Below are 11,606 nucleotides of genomic sequence, written 5' to 3'. Positions count from 1 at the left end.
AGACCAGCCTGGTGTACAGATAGAATTCCAGGACAGCTAACTTCCCCCCTCCCAAAAAAAAAAAAAAGAAAGAAAGAAAAAGAAAACAAGCCAGGTTTGATAGTTTTAATCCTAGCACTGGAGATTTGGAGATAGGAGGGTCCCTGATAGTCACTGGCTGTCAGTCCAGCCAGCGAAAGACCCTGTCTCAAAGGAGGTGGACAGTATCTTCTGAGGCTGACATCTGAGCTTGTCCTCCGGCATCCATGTGAATGAACGCACACACATGCGTTAAGATATTTAATCCCAGCACTCAGGAGCAGAAACACGTAGATCCTCTGAATTTGAGCTCAACCTTATCTATACAGTGAGTTACAGGCCAGCCAGGGCTAAAGGGCTGTATTGTGATGTCTTGGAGGGGAGGGGAGGAGCAAAGCAGGTTGACTCATTTGCACATTGCCTTCCTGCTTTTGCATAGCAACAACAAAGCTAAGTAGTTTTTATTCTTTTGCCTTTTTGTAGATTAAAATGTGTATTAAAATGTCTCATCTGGACTGTCAATTTGGAGTAATTTTTTTTTTTTGTTTTTGTTTTTGTTTTTTGGTTTTTTGAGACAGGGTTTCTCTGTATAGCCCTGGCTGTCCTGGAACTCACTCTGTAGACCAGGCTGTCCTCAAACTCAGAAATCTGCCTGCCTCTGCCTCCCGAGTGCTGGTATCAAAGGCGTGCGCCACCACTCTTGACTTGGAGTAATTTTAATAGTGAAATATAGAACAATAAAAAATTAGGTGAGAAAGAAATAGAATTTTTCTTTTCTTTTCAAAGTGCTGGTGACTGGGGCTAGCAAGATGGCTGAGTGGATAAAGGCCCTTGCCACCAAGCCTGAAATGAGTTTGATCCCTGGATCTACCTGGTGGAAGGAGAAAAATCAGCTCTTGCAAGCTGGGCTCTGAGTTCCACAAATGCTCTGAGATACATGTAGACCTCTCATAACAAACACATGCAGAAATATATAGACAAAGTCAGTTTCTACAAAAGAAAATCCAGGAACATTGATCTGGGAAATAGTTACTAGGGCCTTGATGTCAGTTATCCATTGGCGTTATAAGATAAGCCCATGTTCTTGTAAATCCATACCAAGTCAGGCTCCTGCACTTTGCAGGTAAACGGTACCTGTTTCTTGTATTATCCATGAAGTAATCTGAAACCATTACAACAAAATCGTTAAAGTGCTGGGGATGGGACCCAGGGCCTGGAAAATGCTAGATACAGTGTTACCAATGAGCTCCACCTTCCTGAATTAACACCAGCTTCAGCGTGTCCCATAGTTCCCATCTGACAAATGCAGTCAAGGCCTTAAAACTGCGAGCGGGAATGCTGAGTGCCCGTTGAGGACCTTGTCTGCTGTGAGCAGGGAACTGTGGGACTGAAGAGACTCAGCAGGGCTTTAGTTGTATGTAGTGGAAATCTAAGGGGCGTAGAACAAAGTGAAGGCCTTATGCCCAGTATCACATGCGTGAAACCTTTAAAAGAAATGTGTACATTTTTAAACTGTGTGTGCATGAATGTGTACTCGCCACTGCTTATGTGTGGAAGCCAGAGGACAACTTTCAGGAGTCAGTTCTCTTTCCATCATGTGATTTCCAGGATCAAACTCTGGTCTCAGGTGGGTGGCAAACACTCTTACCTACAGAGCCATTCAAAGGCTCATTCGCTTGTGCATGCACGTGCGCACGTGCGCGTGTGTGTGTGTGTGTGTGTGTGTGTAATTTGTTTTAATGACAGCGAAAATAAAGGACAAGTGTTTAGAATACAAACGATCTACCATAACTCAATAAAGGAGGAGACAATTTCTTCCACAGAAAAAGGAAAAAGAGATGTGAAGCTGCACAGAAAAAGAAATCCAAACAGCCAATAGCAATGAAAAGAGGCTCATTTTCCTAAGAAATTGGAAAAATGCCAGTTAAAATAATAGCATGTACCATTTTTGCCATCAGACAAGCCAGACTTAATTCATTCCAAAGTTTGGCAACGATGAAGAAAGGAACTCACGCATAGCAATGGCCGCCTGCAGATTGATGGCACTTGTCTAGAGGACTGTTTGACAGTAGCCAGAAGACTGAAGGTGATGGATATGTCCCAGATTTCATGGTTGTGCTTTTAGACACTTGCTTTAGGTTAAGTCTCCCACGTGTTAATAGTAGCGTTGTTGAAACAGCATCCACCACCAGGAGACGAAATCAGCAGAGTGCATTCAGAAGAGAGAAGTGATTGACAGCTCTGCACGCCAGCATGAATAAACCATGAACACACTGGAGGAGAAGCGTTAAAGGGTGTGGATAGCATGCCCTTGTTTAACAAATGCAGCTATACATATGTATACAACGTTATGTCTCACAATTAAAAACAAATATGGCTAAGATTTAAGCATCTGTTAAGACTGAGAGTCGGTAGGTGGGCGCTTGTAGTATTCGCTGTAATTTCCTAAGAGTGTTTGAAATGTTTCTTAATTTAAAAATTGAGGGAAAAGGGCTCTGTTCTGTTGCTCAGTGGCAGAGAGCCTGTGTGGCAGTGAACAAGGCCTGGGGACAGCTCCAGGCTCACCAGAAGATCGGTTCTGAAAGGACAAGAGTGACCTGGGGTTGAAGTGAAACGTAATCTAGCGGTGAGCTTAACCCAGCAGGTTAAGTATGACATGAGCAGAGAGGAAGACAGTGTGCTCTCTTAGGGTTTGCTGCTGCTTTGAAGTCAGACCTGAGGTTATCTCCCCACTAAAGGCTGCTGGGAAGAGCTGTTACAGAGTTAGAGCTTGCTGATCAAGGGGAGGAATGTCCAGGATGGAGTTGATCTGTAGGCCCAGGCAGGTGACAGTTCAGCAAAGCTCAGCCACGGAGGATGGACAGGAAGTAAGCCCCCCCCAACCCCCGTCGTCCGTCAAGCTGGAGGTTTTACTTCCGGTCAGATAGTGAGAGCTGGACTCAGGGTTGTGAATAGTTGAGGTGGCGGCTGTGCTTTCCCGAGTGGACAGAGGAACTGGAGAAGCTAGGATTGATTGGGGAGCTGAGGGACCCTGGGCTCACTAGCTGCTGGCCGGGATGATACTTGACAGCCACAGGTACAAAGACGGGAGGAATTGGGGTGTTTAGTTTACTTAGAGCTGTGACCTCTGACGACAGAGTCCAGTCGTATCCTTGGAGGTAGATGACTTTGTAGACAGAGTCACTGGGTCTAGAGGTCAAGGATAGCCCTGGAAGTTGCCTTGTGCGGTGGTGACAGCAGGCCTGGAGATGAGATAGGTTTGTGCTGGTTTATTTTGTCAACTTGACGCAAACTGGAGTCATCTGGGAAGAGGGAACCTCAACTGAAAAATTACCTCTATTAGATTGGCTCTGATTGACATTGGTGTGGTTGGACCCAGCCTTCTGTGGGCAGTGCCTTCCTGTGCAGGTAGACCTGGGGTATGGTGTAGAGGAAGCTGGCTGTACTGGAGCCTGGAGAGCAAGCCAGTAAGCAGCACTCCCTCCATGATCTCTGCTTTCTTTCCTGCCTCCAGGATGCTGTTCAACTTCCTACCCTGGCTAAGTAGACCAAGCTGGCCTGGCACTCAGAGATCCATGTCCTCTGCATCCTGAATGCTAGAGTTTAAGGCATGGCTACCATACCCTGCACTGGTTCACAGTCTAGTATAGGGCAGGGTTTGACAAGGTGGAAACCTCAACAAACTGAGGTTTTAGCATTATTACTATTTACATTTTATTTACTATTTGAGTAAGTGATACGAACCTCAGGGAAGCGAGGTTTTAAAAAGTAGTTTGAGCCAGGCAGTGGCGCATGCCTTTAATCCCAGCACTCGGGAGGCAGAGGCAGGCGGATCTGTGAGTTCAAGGCCAGCCTGGTCTACAGAGCGAGTTCCTGGACACCCAGGGCTACATAGAGAAACCCTGTGTCGAAAAAAAAAAGTAGTTTGTGTTTTATTTATTGTCCTCATCACATGCATCCATGTGTGTGCATGCGTGCGTGTGCGTGTGTGCGCGCGCATGCGTGTGTGTGTGTGTGTGTGTGTGTGTGTGTGTGAAGGACAGAAGAAGATAACTTGCAAGGGTCTGTTCTCCCTTTCCACCATATGAGTCCCAGGGTTTGAACTCCACACACAGACAGAGGAAGTGACAGTATAGCCCTGTGCCACTGGTATCATAGGCACTCTGAGAAGTCGGAAAGCAGCTTGAGGCCTGTGACTGCTATTCGAGAGGATGCAGGTAGTGTTTGCAGGGAATGGGGAGGCAGCCGTGCTTTATCTGTTTCCTCTGAGCTAGTGTAGAGAGACGGGGACTAAGTGTGCTAGAACGCAGGTAGGGGCTGTGCAGAGCCTTGAGCACCCGACTCTTCCTAATCTTAGGGGAATGTTCAAAGGTTCAGTTGAATCTTAAAACCTTAAAATATCCAGGTGGTGATTGTGGCAGCACACACCTTTAATTCCAGCACTTGGGAGTCAGAGTTTGAGACCAACCTGGTCTAAATAACAAATTCTATGACAACCAGGGCTACCACAGAGAAAACGTCTTGAAATCCCCTCCTCAAAAAAGCAAAACAAAGCAAAACAAGACAACAACACAACCCCTTAGAATAGAATTAAGTTTTAAAGTATAGGTTGTCCATATATGGTGTCTAAGTCACGGTACAAATGTAAATCAGACTTGGAGATGGTTGTTTTGATATAAATATTTGCTCTAAATTGAAGTGCAAGGGGCTAGGTAGATGGTTTGTGGTTAAGAGCACTGGCTGTTCTTCCAGAAGACCAGGGTTCAAGTCCCAGCATCCCCACATGGGGGCTCATAGTTATGGGTAACTCCAGTTCTAGGGAATTTAATGTCTTCTGGCTGTGTTGGGTACCACACACACATACAGTACACAAACAAAATATTCACCCACTTTTAATATATATGTTTTCTTTAAACTGAAGGACAAACCTCGTGATACCGTGGAATGTTTCTTATCCCTACAGCTCCGTAGCCACCTCAGATGTCAGCAGGAGGAAGTGGCTGATTCCAGGAGCAGAGTACTCCATCTTTACTGGGCAGCCTCTGGACCCCAGGGACAGGAAGCTAGACAAGCAGCTGGAGGAAGCCGGTGTTCCTGGGTGAGATAACGGCAGAGGTCAGCTGAGGAAGGCTTTTGTAGAGATGCAGCTGGCTTGGGTAGAGGAAATAGTCAAAAGTAGGCTATGAAAGGGAAGGGGGCAGGAGCGGGGGAGGCAAGAAACAGTTCCTGTCTTGGGATTTCTGCCTTCTCTTTGAAGTTGGACCCAAGGTTCTTCCTGGGTTGTGAAAGTCAGGATGGAGGGCGGGTGAAGACTGGACAGGGTGTGAATCAGCTGTCTTGCAGAGATAGGGATTTCTAATTATGGAAAGGGGAGGTGTCCACTCAGGATAGTGTTGATGAGTAGACACAGTTGGGTGAGAGTGTAGACAGGACGCCTTGATTAAACACTTGATCTTCTGCTCTTCACCACTATGAGCTGGGATTCCAGCAGGCGCCACCACATCCACTAGTTGATCTTTTACTGTCTTATCTTTTAGAGCCTAGTTTGTGTGGCTTTGTTTTGTTTGGTTTGGTTTGGTTTGGTTTGGTTTTTTCGAGACAGGGTTTCTCTGTGTAGCCCTGGCTGTCCTGGAACTCACTCTGTAGACCAGGCTGGACTCGAACTCAGAAATCCACCTGCCTCTGCCTCCCAAGTGCTGGGATTAAAGGCGTGTGCCACCACCACCCGGCTTTGTTTTGTTTTTTGCTTGCGAGGTAAGCTCTCTTAGCAGTGGATCCATGTTCTCAGTCCTGAGAGGCTAATGCCTTTAGGATGTTTCACCTTCATAGGCTTTGTAGCGCTCTCTGCCTGTGCTCAGGGGCACAGTGCAGGCTTGTTGTTAGGACAACAGGAAAATCCTCTCACTCTCGGGATAGCCTGAGCAAGGTCAGCAGTGTACTCTGGGTACCATAGAGGCAGAAATGTTTGTCTATGCTAGCCTGTTTAAAGGACCATGAAGCACTGGCTTGCTATGTGCAGGTTCAGTTTTAATTACTTGCATTATAACAGCAGCCATATGAGATAAATGGTCAACTCTCCTGTTGGTCCCCTGACAGTCCTAGTAAACTTAGTGTGATTTGCTGTAACTAGTGAGCGTAGACTTCGATACGTTTATGGATTTCTGCAGTTCGGGTGCCAGCAGAGCAGAGGTCTTGGAGAGGGCTTTCCTCCTGGCTGCATTTCACATGGCCTGTTCGTGGTGTGCACCAGACTGCGTGCTCCCTGTTTTCTCCTCTCTCTCTCTTTCACTTTAAATGTATTATTTTCATTTTTAATTTGTATGTGTGTGTTTATGTACAGGGACCTCCTGAGACTAGAGATTTCTTTTTTTTCTTTTCTTTTTTTTTTTTGAGACAAGTCTTGCTTGTGTGTCCAAGGTTGGCCTGGAACTCTTGACCATCCTCCTGCTTCAGCCTCCTGAATACTGGGGTTACAGGCATGTGTGCACCACCCAGTCTATCTTCCTCCTTTTCTTATAAAGACCTTCAATCCCATCATGAGGCTCCCCTCTCATGTCCTGTCCAGTCTTCCAGCTAAGCTAGGCTGCCTCTGGTCAGTATGGGCTAGGGGGCTGGCAAATGTTCAGCCCACAGCAGTTACAATTGCAGCTACTGTTTTAGATACCATTCTCCTCCAGAAAAGGACTCTTCACTTGGAAGTTCACCAGCTGGAAGTTCACCAGTGAGCCTCCTGGTTAAAAAGAAGAGGGACACTCCAGACACACCACCAATCATCAAGGCTTTAAAGGAACTCGATGAAGAAAGAGTATTTAAAAGTTGGGGGACACAGACAGAGAAAGAGGATTCTTCAAGTAGTAAGTATTTCTTTGTTTGTTTTGTTTTATTTTTTTAAGATTTACTTTGCCAGGCAGTGGTGGCGCATACCTTTAATCCCAGCACTTGGGAGGCAGAGGCAGGCGAATTTCTGAGTTCGAGGCCAGCCTGGTCTACAGAGTGAGTTCTAGGACAGCCAGGGCTACACAGAGAAACCCTGTCTCGAATAACTAAAAAAAAACTAAAAAAAAAAAAAGATTTACTTATTTTATGTATGTGAGTACACTGTAGCTGTACAGATGGTTGTGAGCCTTCATGTGGTTGCTGGGAATTGAATTCAGGACTTCTGCTTGCTCTATTTGGCCCCGCTTGCTCTGGCCCTTCTCACACTCTGGCCCAGAGATTTTATTTATTATTATATCTAAGTACACTGTAGCTGTCTTCAGACACACCAGAAGAGGACGTCAGATCCCATCACAGATGGTTGTGAGCCACCATGTGGTTGCTAGAATTTGAACTCAGGACCTTTGGAAGAGCAGCCAATGCTCTTAACTCCTGAGCCATCTCAGCTCATATTTCTTTAATTTCAATATCCAGCCCATATTTCTTTAATTTTAAGAGTGATTTTATTTTATGTCTGTGAGTGTTTTACCTGCATATATGAATATGCACCCACATGCAAACCTGGTGCCCATGGAAGTATTGGATTCCCTGGAACTGGGGTTGTGAATGTTTGTGAACCGATGTATGGTTGCTGAGACCTGAACCCAAGTTCAGTACTCACTGCAAGTACTCTTAAGTGAGGAGCCATCTTTCTAGACGCTACCCCAGGAGTACTTTATTCCCTTTTTAATGTTGAAAGAAAGAAAAAGCTATCTGCGCTTTTCTTTAATTTATATTATATTCTTTAATATTAGATTGTCCACCAAGCATGGCACTGCATGCTTTTGAAGCCCAGCACTTTTGAGGCAGAGGCAGGAGTCTCAGGCCAGCCTAGTTTACATAGTATGTACCATGTCTATCAGAGCTACATAGTGAAAACCTGCCTCAAAAAATAAAATATATTTCTCAAGATAATGAAATAAAGTCCTAATTGATGATACTGCTCTAGCCCCATTTCATAGAAAATTAACCCTTAATAATAATTTATAATTGTCCTAGCATAGCCCGTATCTTTTATATAAAGCAAGCTGCATACCTGGTCATTTAAGAGGTCTACCCTGAGATAGCTCAGTGGATAACAGCACTTATTTTTGCTGAGGACCTGAATTCAGTTCCTAGCACTGACACAGTTACAACCATCTGTAAATTCTAGTTCCAGGATATCTGATGCCTCTAGCCTCTGTAGGCACCTGCAGTCATGTGCACATAGCCATATGCTGACATACACACCTACATGTAATAATAATAATAATGTTTTCGAGAGCTGGGCGGCACAGGCATATAATCCGTTGTGTGTGCTATCTAGGAAGACTGAAACCACACCTTGCCTGCACTCCTGAGTAAGTGTCTCCATCTGTATGCCTTACTTGCACTTGTTGGGAAATGGTGACAGTCATTTTATATTAATAATACAGGGAATTAAATGGTCAGCGGGGTACATGCCTACTTTTCCCGCACTTGGAGGCTGAGGCAACAGAATCTAGAGTTCCAAAAATATAGAAAAACAGATTTTTTTCTTTCTTTTTCGTGATTACTGAGGAAGAGGAATATCTTTCAAGGTGTGCTTCCCCCTGCCTTCTCTCTCTCTCTCTCTCTCTCTCTCTCTCTCTCTTCTCCCTCCATCCCTATCTTTCCACCGTCCATCTTTTTCTTTCTGTCCTCTACTCCTCTTTCTATTTGAGACCAGATCTCATGGAGCCTGGACTAGCCTGGAGCTCACTGTGTTGCTGAGGGTAACCTTGATTTCTGCTCTCTTGCCTCCGCCTCCCAAGTGCTGGGCTCACCTCACCATGCCTGGCTCCTTTGCTCTCAGTGCTTCCTGCTCACTTCTCAGACCTACGAGGCACACACCCTCGGCTTTGTGGTGCAGTATCCAGCAGCAGCAGCTCCTAGTAAACACATTAGGAATCTGCTTCCTAAAAATAAACTCCTGGGGAGCACTCACCTTGAATGCCATGGCAATAGGAAGCCAGGATGCGTTCATTATAAACTCCTTCTCAAGCAGTTTATCATTAGAACGCAGGGCACTTGCAAATCATTATTGCAGTGCTTTGAGCAGAGCGTGCACTCTGTGGAGGACCTTGTGCCATGATGGTTGTGAAAAGCAGATGGGGAAGCCAGGTCTCGCTTATTTGTGTGTGTATGTTTGTCTGATGCAGAATTAGTGAATCCTCGGCAAACTGAGCCTTCAGTCAATACAGGCCGTTCCCCAGAGAAATGTGCCCAGCAGAGACCAAAGAGACAGACTTCGGCTTCACAAAGGTCGTCGTCTCTCCCACCCTCCAATCGGAAAGCCAACACTCCAAGTAAGAGATGTGTGTGCCTTGCACTAGGGAGAGAGACTTCCTGTGTATGCTGAGCATGGGCGGGGTCCCTGAGGGCACACAGATACTACAAACATCACCTAAGAAACCTCATTATATGCCAGGCCTGTAGTAGAGGTCTGTCATCCCAGCTACCTGGGAGGCTAAGGATTAAGGTTCAAGGCCTGCCTGAGCTACCAAGTGAGTTCAAGGCTAGCAAGCCCTGTCTTAAAAATACAACGTGAAAAGGGTTTGGGATATAGCTCAGTGGTGGAGCCCTGGCCTAGCATGGATGGGGGTCCTTAGTATCATAAGAAAAAGAAGTTGGTTCAGAAAAGCCAAAAGCTTTTGAGAGTTTGGATCACGTCGATAGCTGTTAAATACTAATTGAGACAGTTTACGGAAGTCAGAGAAGATTCTTTTTGCATCTCTGCCCTGTGCTTGGCGTCTGTAGCTTTTCCTTCCCAGGGTTCCCGCTCACTCTAGAGCTTCAGCACTGCCTTTCCGTGTCCTCAGTGTCTACATTCCCACCCACTCAGGGAAGTCTGTCTTTCCTGTGTTCCAGGGACAATCTCTCCTGCACTGGCGTTTCTGCCTTATTTACACTCGACTTCTAAAATCTTGAAAAACCAGTTTTGAGCCAGAGTGCTGAGACTATAGTCTGGTATGCTAACACATCAGCAGGGTTTGCCTCTAGACATTAGAATTATGGGTTGTTTAATTTTCACTTTGCGTCCCCTGCAATGCTGTCAAGTTTTGCTGTGGAATTTCATTCTCTGTAGAATTAGGAGTAAGTCCTGCCAGCATAACACAGAGGAAAGATTGATGTCTTCTTTGCTTTCTTCTTTAGCAAAAAGAGAGATTATGCTAACTCCAGTGACTGTGGCTTATAGTCCTAAACGGTCTCCTAAAGAAAATCTGTCCCCTGGATTTAGTCATCTCCTTAGCAAAAATGAAAGCAGTCCAGTTCGGTGAGTTCTGTGAAGCCGTGGGATTGAAAATATATTTTTAAAACATTTTATTGATTTTGTGTGTGTGTGTGTGTGTGTGTGTGTGTGTGTGAGCGAGTGTGTGTGCCATGGTGAATTTGTGCAGATCCGAGGACAGCCTGTGGCGCTGGATCTCTGCTTCCACCATGTGGGTTTGGAGGCAGGTTCCTTTACCTACTGAGCCATCTTCCTGACCCCAGCGATAGTTTTAAGCCATCAATATGGCTCCAGCTGTCGGGTCATGGGGCCCTGTGGCTTTAGGTCCTTTATATGAGTATCATATGGAAAAATCAGGTATTGGAATGTATGGAAATAGTTTTTAACTATGGAAACTTGCTGTTGATGGACATGAAGTGTCGCCTCAGCACCTCAGCAGAGTTTAGATGTAGAAGAGGCTCTCTGTGCTCCTGAGGAGGAGCGTGATTTAGGGACATTTTGGTGCCAGCTAGTGGGTGTGAGGGTGGCAGGCACTTGTCTCTAGATGCAGTGTTTCCACTCCTGAAGTAGGCCAGCCGTGAGTGATGAATTGGGAAGGACATGACCACTGGATTCCAGACGCAGTGGCCTAAGCACAGTGAACCCCATGTCCACCTTCTGAGCAAGCTGGGTGCTGCTGCCTGCCCTGCCTGTTCAGAAGCTTGCCATGGAGGACAGAGGATGCACAGCCACCAGCGCTTTAAGCTTCTGATGTGGGAATAGAATTTTGTGTCAGGAAAGCCAGGTTCAGTGCCAGCTTTGCCAGTCAATACGACTAGCTTTCTTTTACGGAAACATGTGACTGTGAGTTCGTAGGGTGCCAGCTCAGCTCTCTAGAGAGATAGGGAAACTCACTTCACACTTTTCTCACGAGTCGCTTGCTTCATTCACTAGATTTGATATCCTTTTGGATGATTTAGATACCGTTCCTGTGTCCACGTTACAACAAACCACTGCAAGGAAGCAGCTCCAGTTTCTGCTAGATGACTCAGAAGGTATCTTTTCCTAAAAATTGCTGGTCATAGCTAGAGGCATTTGTTTCCCAAAGTTCTGGTGTCTCTGCAAGGCTCTGAAGACGGTCTGTGCCTGAGCATTCACTCTGTGCCTGCTGTATGGGTGCTGGTTGTCACCACTAGACAGTTCTATACAGCTCCCCTCTTTACACTGTCCCTGAAATAAATCTGTAAGCTATATGACGTCACTTTGTATAACAATGTTAAGTGTTTCAGGGTTTAGAACATGTCTCCCAAATGTGATAAATCATTGTTCTTAAACTTTTCTGAAACTGAATTATATTTACATAAAGTTTATTTGAAGTCATTAAGAGAACTTTTAAAGATGATTA

General features: G+C 45.5%; 1 protein-coding gene across 2 annotated transcripts in view; it reads left to right on the top strand.

The window, feature by feature from the left end:
• Mphosph9 (M-phase phosphoprotein 9) overlaps nucleotides 1–11,606 on the top strand; it is a 75,214-nt gene that overhangs the window by 53,198 nt on the left and 10,410 nt on the right. For both annotated transcript variants that reach the window (XM_021163264.1, XM_021163261.1), the window contains exons 16-20: nucleotides 4,982–5,116; nucleotides 6,679–6,872; nucleotides 9,153–9,299; nucleotides 10,147–10,267; nucleotides 11,156–11,256. In XM_021163264.1, coding sequence (XP_021018923.1) covers nucleotides 4,982–5,116; nucleotides 6,679–6,872; nucleotides 9,153–9,299; nucleotides 10,147–10,267; nucleotides 11,156–11,256 — 698 coding nt within the window. The remainder of the gene's footprint in view (nucleotides 1–4,981; nucleotides 5,117–6,678; nucleotides 6,873–9,152; nucleotides 9,300–10,146; nucleotides 10,268–11,155; nucleotides 11,257–11,606) is intronic.

Source organism: Mus caroli, chromosome 5 (genome assembly GCF_900094665.2).
Source record: "Mus caroli chromosome 5, CAROLI_EIJ_v1.1, whole genome shotgun sequence".
Lineage (NCBI taxonomy): Eukaryota > Metazoa > Chordata > Mammalia > Rodentia > Muridae > Mus > Mus caroli.
The sequence above is the reverse complement of the archived record's forward strand: the minus strand, read 5'-3'. Positions and strand labels throughout refer to the sequence as shown.